The sequence below is a fragment of the Garra rufa genome, chromosome 11 (genome assembly GCF_049309525.1).
Source record: "Garra rufa chromosome 11, GarRuf1.0, whole genome shotgun sequence".
NCBI lineage: Eukaryota > Metazoa > Chordata > Actinopteri > Cypriniformes > Cyprinidae > Garra > Garra rufa.
Genome location: NC_133371.1, coordinates 34424322 through 34438093, shown reverse-complemented (window position 1 = coordinate 34438093; position 13772 = coordinate 34424322). Strand labels below are relative to the sequence as shown.

At 35.9% G+C, this 13772-nt stretch overlaps 1 protein-coding gene across 1 annotated transcript; it reads right to left on the bottom strand.

Annotated features, from left to right (window-relative positions):
- Positions 1-4795: 4795 nt before the first annotated feature.
- On the bottom strand, positions 4796-12640 carry mapk12a (mitogen-activated protein kinase 12a). The gene is made up of 12 exons (XM_073850078.1): positions 12393-12640; positions 10474-10603; positions 10297-10355; positions 10099-10210; positions 9998-10027; positions 9861-9908; positions 9666-9780; positions 7651-7722; positions 7443-7522; positions 7275-7353; positions 6148-6321; positions 4796-5485 (listed from the first exon to the last, which is right to left on the bottom strand). Exons 1-12 carry the CDS (start codon positions 12509-12511, stop codon positions 5412-5414), a joined length of 1092 nt encoding a protein of 363 aa, XP_073706179.1. The 5' UTR covers positions 12512-12640; the 3' UTR covers positions 4796-5411.
- Between the last annotated feature and the right edge of the window lie 1132 nt (positions 12641-13772).

Below are 13772 nucleotides of genomic sequence, written 5' to 3'. Positions count from 1 at the left end.
CTGGTCCTTGAATCTGATTGGCTAAGATTGCGATATTAGAGTCCAACAGAATTCCAACAGCCATTTCACTGTTTATAATTGTATCACTCTGCTTGCAGCACTTTTCACAGAGTATCATGGTGGATGCCCCAAAAAAAATCCACTATAGTTTAAAAAATATTACTGTTTTTGTGTCACAGAATGTAGTTTTAACAGGTCTGAGCAGCGCTGTCTTCAGAAATCACCCTTAACAAATCAAAAGATAGTACAACAAAGATATTGCTTTTCTCAGCAGACATTAAAACTAATGTTTTATTGTGAATATGAGATTGAGCTGAAGAATGAATGCTGTATTGAATGCAGGTAATCACACTCGCTCAGTCCATCTCTTTCTCATAATACTCTACATAATACACTGAGCTTTTAATACAGTAATACAATAAGCTTTCAATGAAGCAGCTCAACTTTCCTTCGTTACTATTTTTAGTGTGACGTTTTCACATTAGTAACAGAGGCTCTCAGCTGTTAAATTGTAAAACTGAGATTTAAATCTGTGGTAAAAAAAGTAGTTTGCACAAAAGAGGGTTTTAAAGACACTTGTTTCTTATGCATTTACACACTTGTGCCATCAAACTGTTCTAAACAGATTAAGCATGAGATTTTGCAATTCTAATGAAATTTCTAAACAGGGGACTGTGATCTGACTGTATTGAGCAAAGTGTGTGTCCTAAACTTGCTGATATCACAATATCACACTTGTATGCGTGCGATATGGCTGTTTATCGAATTTTAGCTTTTGATTTTAAATACAAAAGACAGACACACACAAAAAATCAAGAACTTGCCACAGTTTGCTAGTAGCATCCCATGTAATCGAAAACTGAATGTCAGCAATAACAAAGTACTCTCCTGACGAATGAACAAATGTCTGGTGAACCATCGAAAAGTTGTTCTGATATACACTTAATATATGAGCCAACTGCATATAACTGACCACAGCGGAACCGCGACCACAATTTCCTGGAGTACTGCTAAAGAAATCTAAAAGCCCCCCAGAACTTTTCCAAAGGAGGAGGATGTTGCTGTGTTCTTCTTACATCACTTCCAGAACATTCTGTTCTGTAAAACAGCTAAATTCCTCCAAAAAGATAAAGTCAAGGAACCACCTCTGACCCTCACAGTATTTAGTCAGCTGTAAACCTTATAACTTTTGACAGGTTTGGTTGAGCCAGAATGGGAGCTGGATATTTTTCAGTCAAGTGCAACCTTTAGGTACATGATGGCTCTCTTGGGCCTTTTAGAAGATACCACACATAAAGTCTGAAAGTCAGACAACACTCACGGATGAAACTAAATCTAAATCTTTTGTCAAAACGGATGCATTCTCACTCTTTCCTTATTATTCTTCGTCAACAGAATTATGATATGGAATGAAAACCAGCAGGGAAACTAATGGCAAGTATGAACGTCTTAAGATCACGCACATATGTTTTGGGTAACAGTTATTTTTATGAGCATGGTGATACTTAAAATACCATTCTAACCATAGTCTGTCTGCTGACTGGAGGAGAACCATCTGTGGTACCGTCACATTCATTCCTCCCGGCCCCTCGCTGTCCCTGCAGAGTCGATGGGTTGCAGGGATTCCGGGTCCTTGATCCACGCAGGGGCCTTTACTGAGAACATTTGAGCCGGTGGAATTTCCTCTTGCGCAGCCCACTAAGCCAAAGGATTCCTCAAGATCAGCTAAACATTGAGGAGGCACGTGCATCTCCCTGTGCTTGAGAAAAAATAAACAGTAAAGTATGCAGAGAGCATGAAGCAGGAGAGTATGATAGACAGTGTTTCACAATGCAACCAACATTGCTTATGAGATTATTAAATGCAGAGATATTAAAAAAGTGCTCTGCTATTCATAAATTTGCTGGATTTATGATCACAAAAATGCAGCCTTGCATTACAGACTTTTGAACTGTAGTGTATATGTTGAGAAAATCAAGTTAGAGTCATTTATGCAATAGATCTTTAAACTATGCAAACATAAGCAAACAATGAAATATTATGTTTATCTCATTTCAAGAGCGTTACACAAGACAGGATGTTTGACAGGGACAGCCTAACATGGTTTATTCACTGGACATTGTGTTCTCAGTATAAAGAGATAGCTGTGAAATTGCATACTGTATATATAAACATACAGTAGCCTCAGTAAGTATTTGAATACTTGTCACTTAAAATATCTAAATGTTATTCATTTTGATATAAAATATATGTATAATCATACAAAATTATGCACTTCATTGCAACAGATTTGGAAACGTGATGCATGGCATCACTAGCTCACCAATGGATCCTCTGCAGTGAATGGGTGCCATCAGAATGAGAGTCCATTCCATCCATTAACATCTTGTGAAGTGAAAAACGACATGTTTGTAAAAACAAATACATCGTTGTCCAACATGTTTTAACTTCAAACAATTGCTTCCAGAAAAAATATGAGTGCTCTATCCATAATACTGCTTTTTACAGTGAAAAAAAAAAATGAATGAAAAATATGCACAGATCAAGCACCGTTTATAAGCCAAAACAGTCCAAAACAGTTCTTAACAAATATGTTGATGGGTTTTCATGTGAGAGAACAACAGGGGATGGACTTTTTCACTGAAGGAAGCGTTATTATGGATTATGGATAGTTTTTCCAGATATTATGGTAATATACAGTTTGTTTTTCCAACCTTTTTTGTGCATTTGAACTCTTTCCAACAATGATGATTTTGAGATCCATCTTTTCCCACTGAGGACAACTGAGGGACTCATATGCAACTATTACAGAAGGTTCAAACACTCACTGATGCTCCAAAAGGAAAAATAATGCATTAAGAGCTGGGGGTGAAAACTTTTGAACAGAATGGAGATGTGTAATTTTTTCTTATTTTGCCCAAATATCACATTTTTTTATTTATTCCTGTCCTTCAGAAGACTGTTACTGTTTCCCAGAAGACAAAATTAATTAAATTTATCCTGACCCTTAAATTCAAAAACCTTCTGTAGTTATCCTCGAAAAGATGGCTCTCAAAATCATACAAAAAATGTTTTAAAACCAAAGAATTTGTGGGACCTGAAGGATTTTCTGAATAAAAGCAGACAGTTTAATTGTTCAGGACAATCAATGGACTCATGGACAACTATTACTAAACAAAATGACACAGCTGTGGATCGTTCAGGTAAGAACACAGTATTAAAAATCAAGGGGATGTAAACTTTTGAACGGGGTCATTTTTATAAATTCACCTATTATTTTCTCTTATGGACTATATGTTAACAACTTAAATGTAAAATATCTTATTCAGGTCAGTACTAAATAAACAATAACATGCATTTTGCATGATCCCTCTTATTTTGGTAAAATAATTAACATTTTGCAGATTCTGAAAGGGGGATGTAAACTTTTGACCTCAACTGTACCTTGATGGATTTGTTTATTACAAACATGCAGCTTTTTGCTTTACAAGCTGTTAATTGATGGACTAGAGTTTTGTTGTTCACTTACGGTTTTAACAGTTGTCTGGACTGTCATTTTGTCGGCACCCACTGCAGAGAATCCATTGGTGAGCAAGTGAAGTAATGCTAAATTTCTTCATATCTGTTCCAATAAGGAAACAAACTCATCTACATCTTGAATGGCCTGACTGTGAGCAAATGTTCAGAAAATGTACGTTTTTGGGAGAACTAGCCATTTAAAACCTTCCGCACACAATTTGCTGTTGAATTTAACAGTACATACATCTTGAAACAGCTTTAAACCTCAGTGACTTGGTATTCTGTTCTGCACTGTCTTCTAACAAAGACAGAAAGATCAAAATAGAAAAGTGGATCCAGAAAGACAGAAAGATATTTACGTCAACAAATCAGAGAAGTTCTTTAAATAAACCACAAAGAGAAGAAACTTTGCTGGCTTTGCTTGCTATCTTCCTGTCTTCCTCTTTCATTCTGTGTCATTACATCTGGCTGCCAAGAAGTAAGCAGGATGAAAAATGTATTTTCCCCCTCCTCTGTTTTCCTTCGAGAACGCTCATTGACCACATGAACCGCACAAGGACTCTAAACAAAGGCCAAAAAAAGGCCAGGTATCAAAGACAGGCTACAGGAACAGAGAAAGACTCTCACAGGACAGGGAATTGTGTCCCTAAACTAGAAGTTCATAGGTCAACTGAACGCTTAGAGCTAAAACGACTATATCCCTTCACAGGAAACCGCAGCACAGTATTGGCATGTAACAGCAATGCTTATTACATAATGAATTACATGAGACATCTTTAAAAAAATAAAATAAAATAAAAACAGAGGCTGGGCATGGGATCTAAAGTCTAAATGGAGTTTCTAGTGCAATAACACAGCTAAAAAGTATTACTGATAATTAAAGGAAGTGCAAAGAAAGTGTAAATGTTGCCCTCTGTTGGATTTCATGAGAAATTCAATTCAAATGGCTTCCAAACCAGTTCAAGTATAAAGATATAAAATGTTTCTGAACTTTGAATTAAGAAAAAGTGAAAATATGCTACTCAGCTGTTTTCAACATAATAATAAATGTTTTTTGAGCAGCAAATCAGAATATTAGAATGATTTCTGAAGAATCATGTGACTGGAGTAATGATGCTAAAAATTAAGCTTTGAAATCGCAGGAATAAATTACATTGAACATATTGGTGAGCAGAAAAGAATTCTTTAAAAGAAAACTTAAAAATGTTACCGTTCAAAAACTTTTGACTGGTAGTGTAAACGCAGGACATGAATTAGACACAATTTCAAAAGCGGAGCAATTACCAGTTGTCTTTTAATCATGCTACTTTTCTTCTGTAAAACTTAATTAAAATATACAACAAATGTACTTAATATACATTATTTTCCTTTGCAGAAAAAAATGATTTTTTCCAGACTCTGTCTGTGGCCAGGTTGGCAAACTGTTTAAAAAGGTAAAATTAATACTCTTGTATATACTGAAGTATTTGGCTATAGGGTTTGGCCAAAACCTGAAAAGTTTTTTTTTCCATTTCAGGATTACATGTAAACCATATAAATCATACAGATATTTAAATGGTAGTATTTCATTAAAATGATCTCCAGTGTAATTTTGTGTCTGCATTAATGCTGGCTGGTGACATGCTTTGCATGAAAAAATAATAATAGGCTACTAAAAAAAATAAAGGTATTACAATCACATACTTGCAAAGATTTAAACTCAAATCTTCAACTCAAATTACAGAATGGTGCGGGTTAGTTCAACTAGTGCATAGTTCAACAGTGCCAAAAATTAGCACACAACAGGCTGATAAGCTAAAAATAAACAGTACACTCACAAAAATAGTTCAAAGTCTGTATATGACGTAGTACAAAGAAAATGTAAAGCCTTGATGATGTACAAATGAGCAATCTCAGAGAGCCGTCTCTTTAGATTCTCCCACCGCTGGTGCTGGATGGAAGGTAAGAATTTCAGTGAAGGTGAGTTCTGGGGTCAAAGAGGGAACAGAGAGAACAGAAACAAGAAACTGGTTACATCTTAACTGTAAGAAATAACTCTAAAAAATAAACTACAGCACATATAGGAGTAATATTAACTAATTAATGGAACAGTTCACCTAAAAATGGTGCCATCAGAATGAGATAAAACCTACTTGATCTCGTGACAAAAATGTACCTGTGGGAACTTTTTTGCAAGATGTGAAATACACACCATTAAGTACATATTATTGCAGTACCATATGTACGCTCATCTGTTCAGGGGAAAAAAGTGAACACTCTTTTAGCGCCACTCAGTGGATATTTCACATCGAATATGTCATGAAACGTACCCAAAGTTCCCACAGGTATGTTTTCATCATGAGATTAGGTTGGGTAAAACACATTTTTTCACAAGACGTTAGTTGTTGGACTGAAGTCATGTGGATTACTCTCATTCTGACGGCACCCATTCACTGCAGAGAATCCAGTGGTGAGAAAGTGATATAATGCTGAATTTCTCCATTTCTGTTCTTATGAAGAAACAAACTCATCTACAACTTGGATGGCCTGAGGGTGAGTACATTCTCAGCACATATTCATTTTGGAGTAAAGTATACCTTGATTGCCTGTTTACACCATTGGTGTGAATTTAAAGTCATTTAAACCTACTTTTCCATTGGTCCACTGACTGTTCTGCCTCATCCAGGGAATGATCATATGGTGGGGCCTCGGTCTCCTCCTCTGGTTCACGAAACTCTGAGAAGAAAGGAAGAGCCAGTCCCTCTGCTGCTGTTATTCTGCTTTCAGGGTCCAGGAGCAGCATGCAGTCTAACACATGAATCGCTGAGAAGGAAATCAGAGTCAATGACAAACATTTATGTGACATTTTAACTCTTAATCAAATGCATTCATGAAAGATGTAACTGGATCCAATAGTTGTTTATTTCATTCTAACTAAACTGCAAATTAAGTATTACAAAAGGTTCAAACGCTCACTGATACTCCAGAAGGAAACCCCATGCAATAAGAGCTGGGGGGGTGAAAACATTTTGAATTTGAAGATCATGGTAAATTGAACTTGTTTTGTCTTTTGGGAAACATGTAACTATCTTCTGTAGCCTCTGAAGGGCAGTACTAAATTAAAAAAATAAGACATTTAGGCAAAATAGGAAAAACGTACACTTATTCTGTTCAAAAGTTTTTACCCCCCGGCTCTTAATGCATGGTTTTTCCTTCTGGAGCACCAGTGAGCATTTGAACCTTCTGTAATAGTTGCATATGAGTCCCTCAGTTGTCCTCAGTGTGAAAAGATGGATCTTAAAACCATACAGTTATTGTTGTCGTTCAAATACACAAAAATGCTGGAAAACCAAATCATTTGTGGGACCTGAAGGATTTTTCTGAACAACAGCAAGCAGTTCAGGACAAATAAGGGACTCGTGAACAACAATCACTAAACAAAAAAATGTTGATCAATTAGGTAACAGCACAGTATTAAGAATCAAGGGGATGTAAACTTTTGAATGGGGTAATTTTTATAAATTCAACTATTATTTTCTCTTGTGGACTATATGTAAACATATTTTATTTGACATGTTTTATTCAGGTCAGTGCTAAATAAACAATAACATGTATTTTGTATGATCCCTCTTATTTTGGCCAAATAAAAAAAAACATTCTGCAGATTCTGAAATTCTTTTGACCTCAACTGTAATGTGTTAAAACCCTGATTAAAAATGAAAGATACAGATTTATCTTTTTTTTTTTGCATTGAGAAAAATAGCAAACACTCTTACCTTGTGGGTTAACATTTGGTAACAATATCCGAAGATCTTTCTTTCTAAGTTTTGGTAATTTTGCTATGTAGTTTCTAGCCTAAAAACAAGTTTAGAATGGTTTAGAATTTCACATCTCATAATACATCTGGTGAGAGGTGAGAGTATGAAAATATAACTGAAACGCACATCTTCAGATTGTAGTTTGGCTGTGAACTCTTTTGTGGGCGTCCCTGTAATCTTCATGATCTCCATCAGCTGATCCAGGTCTGGTGGAAAATGGTCAAGGATTTAAATATGCTGGGGATGAGATTTAGGGAAGTAATCCACATCAAAAATACAATCATTCTCCTAAATTTGTGCAGAAAAACCATAGATTTCCTGCGAGGAAGGATACGGTCGTTTCCTTTGAAAAGTGGTTTCCCAAGCAGCATCTCTGCCATGATGCATCCGACTGACCAGATGTCCACTGAAGGGAAAATTTAAACAAACACAAACATGTCTCTGTTTATAATCAGTTTCAAAAGTAATTGTGCATTACCTCTCTAATCAAGAATTTAATAGACTAAGGATAAAACAGACTAACACTGACTTTATTTAGCATTAACATATGTGACCCTGGACCACAAAACCAGATAAAAAAACGAAAAAACGAGATACATCTATTTGAAAATTAGGAATCTGAGGGTGCAAAAAAATCTAAATACTGAGAAAATCACCTTTAAAGTTGTCCAAATTAGGTTCTTAACAATGCATATTACTAATCGAAAATTACATTTTGATATATTTACAGTAGGAATTTTACAAAAAATCTTCATAGACATGATCTTTACTTAATTTCCTAATGATTTTTGGCATAAAAGAAAAATCAAAAATTTTGACCCAAACAATGTATTTTTGGCTATTGCTACAAATATACCCCAGCGACTTAAAACTGGTTTTGTGGTCCAGGGTCACATATGTTTTTAATCACAGTATGGATAGCGTTCAACAATACAATGACTACAAAAACAGAGCAACCTGAGTTAAACAGAACAACTTTGCTAATTTTTTTAAATTGGAAAACTATTAAAAATTAGTTAATTGCATAAGTATTCATACCCTTAATGTGCTACTAGTAGAAACACCTTTACAGCCTCAAGTCTTTTTCGTATGATGCGACAAGCTTAGCACATTTGCAAAGGCAATTATCTGCCATTCTTCTCCTCACCTCTTCACCTCTCAAACTCTGTCAAGCCCAGGCTCTGGCTGGGCCACTCAAAGACATTCACAGAGTTGTCTTTAAGCCACTCCTGCTATGTTCTTAGAGTCATTGTCCTGTTGGAACGTGAACCTTTTACCCAGTCTGAGGTTCTGAAGGCTATCTCTGTTGTGCTGTGTTGAGCTTTCCTTCTACTCCGATGAGTTCCAGCAAACTTCACTGTTGGGATGCTACTATGCAGGTGAAGCAGTGCCTGCTTTCCTCCAAACATCATACTTGGAACTGAGGTTCATCTGGTCAGAGAATTTAGTTTCACACAATCTGACAGTTCTTTAGGTGCTTTGTTGCAAATTCCAAGTGGGTTTTCATGTATCTTCACTGAGGAGAGGATTGAGTCTTGCCACACCACCATTAGGACCACAATAGGTGGAGCGTGGCAGTGATGTTTGTTCTTCTGTAAGTTTCTCCCATCTGCATATGTGATCACGAAGCTCAACTAGAGTGACCATAAGCTTCTTGCTCACCAGTCTAACTAAGGCTCTTCTCCATCACCTGCTCAGTTTGGCTAGGAGGCCAGCTCTAGGAAGAGTCCTAGTTGTTCCAAACTTCTTCCATTATGCATAATGAAGGCTAGATGCTTCTGTAAACCTTCAATGCAGCAGAATTCTTTTCTGAACTCTTCCCCAGATGTGTGGCTTGACACAATCCTGTCTCTGAGCTCTACAGGCACTTATTTTGACCTCAGGGCTTGTTTTTTTCTCTGCATATGCATTTTCAGCTGTTAGACCTTTTATTGAGAGGTGTGTGCCTTTCCAAACCATACTTATTAACATGAATTTAGCACAGGTTAACACCACTCAAAGTGTAGTAACATCTACAAGCGATATGAATGCTCCTTAGCTAAATGTCAAGAGTCCCAGATAACGGTATGAATACTTCTGCAATGGAATCATTTCAGTTTTTTGTTTCTAATACATTTGCAAAGTTGTTACAAACAAAGTTGCTTTTGCTTTATCATTATGGTGTATGGAGTGTAGATTGATGTGGAGAAAAAGGTTATTTAAAGCAGTTTAATATAAGGCTGCAACATAACAAAACATGAAAAAAATACTTTTGCAAGGTACTGTGTATATATATATATATATATATATATATATATATATATATATATATAAATACAGAAAGTTTAGTTAATGCAACATGCAACTAACCAGTCTGTGTGTAATGCATCCAACTAAGGATGACCTCAGGCGCTCTGTACCAACGTGTCACAACATAGCCCGTCATTTCGCTGTCAGCTTGCCGAGCTAGACCAAAATCCAGGATCTATAATATAAGACACAAAGCTTTATCTTGACAAGAGGCATACAGCATGAAAATGCAAATGCCACTTCATAGAGAAATACCTTAAGCTCACACTCCTCATTTATTGCTAGATTGCCTGGTTTGAGATCCTGCAGGTTTAACAGACAAAGTCAGTGGTTTTGCAGCGAGAAATACATGTGTACATACTGTATGTATTTAAGACTAAAATATTACTCACCCTGTGAATGATTCCAGCAGCATGGATATACTGTGAACACAAATGGATTTATGACAATATATTTGAGAATGTAAGTATTACTTAGGATTTGCAATACTCACTTTGAGTCCTCTCAGCATCTGATAGACTAGATACTGGACCCTGTCCTCTGACAGTCTCTCCATTTTCATTAACTTTCCCAGATCAGTACCCATGAAAGGCATGACCAAGTAACTGTGCAAAAGAAAAAGAAGAATATACATCTAAGAAATACTGAACATCCAAAACAATCATGGTCAAAGCATTTGTTATATACTCACAAGTCATGGAATCTGTCTAAAGAAAGGTCTGCAGTGAAAACATCCACGAGTCCAATAACCTGTAACGGTTCAACCATAGAAAGTTAAATACAGCACAGCATGAAGCATTTAAATCTGTTCATTTATGACAGGACAGATGAGAGTCTCATCATGGAGAGTCAGTCTTTGGTTTCATACATTATCATGCTTCATGTGTTTGAGCAGCCTGAGCTCCCGATAAGCTCTTTTCGCAAACAGGTCAGACTGGAAGGGACGATGGAGCTTCTTGATGGCCACCTTTGCTCCTGTCCTTCGGTCAAATGCATAGCTGAGGAGTAAATCACCAGTAGTAAATGCTGCATGTAAATGCCGTTTTAAAATATAGCTATTGCGTAAAACAAAGTATTATTAATTTCAATGTTTCTAATGCTTAAAAAAAACTAGGAAGCAATCAAATAGTGACTAGTACAATTTTCAATGTAACAACTAACTATTATTTAGATACTATTGATTCCAGTAGTGACTAGTGTCTATTCAGTCTTTCCCTTAAAGGAGTAGTTAACTTTCAGAACAAAAGTTTACAGATAATGTACTCACCCCCTTGTCATCCAAGATGTTCATGTCTTTCTTTCTTCAGTCGTAAAGAAATGGTGTTTTTTGAGGAAAACATTTCAGGATTTCTCTCTATATAATGGACTTCTATGGTGCCCCCGAGTTTGAACTTCCAAAATGCAGTTTAAATGCAGCTTCAAAGGGCTCTAAACAATCCCAGCCAAGGAAGAAGGGTCTGATCTAGCGAAACAATCGGTTATTTTCTAAAAACATTTACAACTTATATACTTATTAATCTCAAACGCTCGTCTTGGCGAACTAGACAAGACAAGCATTTGAGGTTAAAAAGTATATAAATTGTAATTTATTTTTAGAAAATAAGCCGACGTTTTGCTAGATAAGACCGTTCTTTCCTTGGCTGTGATCGTTTAGAGCCCTTTGAAGCTGCATTTTAGAAGTTCAAACTCGGGGCACCATAGAAGTCCATTATATGGAGAGAAATCCCGAAATGTTTTACTCAACAAACATAATTTCCGGACAACTGAAAAAAAAAAGACATGAACATCTTGGATGACAAGGGGGTGAGTATGTTATTTGTAAATTTTTGTTCTGAAAGTGAACTACTCCTTTAAGTTAAAACTACTGTCTATGACAACTAGAATAGACACTAGAAACTATTTAAACAGCTAACAAGTAAAAATATAATAGAATTTATAAATTAAGAGTAGATACCTGAACCACAGATTCCATAGAATTAAATGGCATTAAAATTTGTTACCAGTAAAATTGAAATTACTTGTCAGTAACTGTTGGGATAGTGAATAGTAGGAAATAAATAAATATTACTATGTACACAAATTTCAAGCTATTATACATTAGAATTTACAACAAAAACAGCTTGCCATATATGCTAAACAAGTATCTCTAAAAGACGTTTTTCAAAGATATATATTTCTGTTTTTCCTAGGTAATTTATATTAATTATTGGTCAATTATTGGAAGAATTGGTCTGTGGACGAGTGGTTTAAGGGATAGTAAATGCTAACAGCCTATCATTTCAAAGTGAAAATGTTTTTATTTACTAATGTGTGGGACGTCCCAACGGTGGTTTATGACTCTGGGATATTCCTCTGGGTCTTTTAAAGCAAGTTTGGAAACGTAAGGACATGCAATAAACCATCATCACCTGACCACAGGCAGTATTCGTCAACAGCTGCCATCTTACAATTATTAACTTCATAGTAATGCAAAGTGCTGTGCGCAACGTAGTTTTGCACGCACTTGGGATTTCTCATTTGGAGAAATCTTTATTTTTATTGAATATCTCTATAAAGACGCAGTAAGAAAAATACATAAAGACATACTACTGAATTTCTATCAAACCACTTCTGAGTCATAATCATAAAGTAATCTTTCACTTGTGCTTGACTACCTCCGTCCACATCATTTGTTTTGAATAGACGCCGCATACATGGATCTGCTACAGTGACAATGAAGTAAACAATGTTTTTACAATGTAAAGCACGATTCTTTCCAGGAAGTACAGAAAATAAGAGTACACTCACCATACTGTACCATATGCCCCCGTCCCCACCTGTTTCAGCTCTCGGTATCTCTCGGGCACCTCCCAAATGGTTTTATTCACCTCCTGGCGATAATAGCCAGGTCTTGATCGGGCTGACATATTGGTGAATACCACTTTAAATGTGCTACCTCGAGTCCCTCGGCTGTGATTTCCCCCTGGTTTCCAGGTTTACCTGAACACTGATAATAGAAATCTACCTGTGCGCGTTCATAGACCGTGCGTGCTCGCGTAACCGCTCCCTCTCTGGCGTGGCGGTGTGTATGGCAAGCCGTTTTAACATAAAGCTGCTGTGTAAGCCTAAAACCTTTTAATGTTACCAGTACTTGAAAAATATATTTGTAAATAATCAGACAGTGTATCTTTTTCAGTGTCACTATTAACTCAATTCAAGTAGAGACTAGTATCTATTCAGTCTATCCCAGAAACTAGAATAGATGCTAGTAATTGCTTAAATAGCCAGTAATTATTGAAATTACAAGTGAAACTGGAATAGGTATGAGCAACAAATGGGAAAAAATTACCAGAGTATGTTTACACAGCAACGATTGTACTAAAAACTAAACAGTTTTCCTCTGCATTCCTTTTTGAAAGGTTTTGCATACAGACAACGTTATCAAAATGATCTCCTTTAAAAAAAATGGTGTAATTTGCATGCCAGGTCAGTAGTTGGTGATTTCACTGTAAAGAATCACTACAAATTTGCATCTTTGGTCCCGTTTACACTAGTGCGTTTCACTATCCTCGTCTTCACTAGTGTTTTCACTGCATTTTAGAAACCATCTCCATGACCATTCATAATAAGCATGATTTTGTCATCAAGGATAGGCAGAAAGAATGTTGGTAGCCACGCTATCGTTTTACAAGTCACAGTTTTGGTTCATTTACACTGAAACGCAACCCAGAGTTTTCAAACTAAAATCTAGTCTGCACTGTTTTCTAAAGTCAAAAAAACTATTTTTTAAAAACACTGTTGTTTTTGTTGCTGTTATTTGAATATTAGATAATTACTTGTCACTATTGGGATCATGAGAGCAAAGTAGCAAAGTCATAATTACTATTACGTAATGAATTCTAATTACTAAATTACTTACTAGTAATTAACAAGTATTAGTGGCATAAAATATACAGTTGAGGTCAAAAGTTTACATACACCTTGCAGAATCAGCAAAATAAGAGGGATACAAAATGCATGTTATTTTTTTATTTAGTACTGACCTGAATATATTACAGATAAAAGACATTTACATATAGTCCACAAGAGAAAATAATAGTTTAATTTATAAAAATTACCCTGTTTTAAAGTTTACATACGCTCTTAACACTGTGATGTTACCTGAATGATCCATAGCTGTTTTTTTTT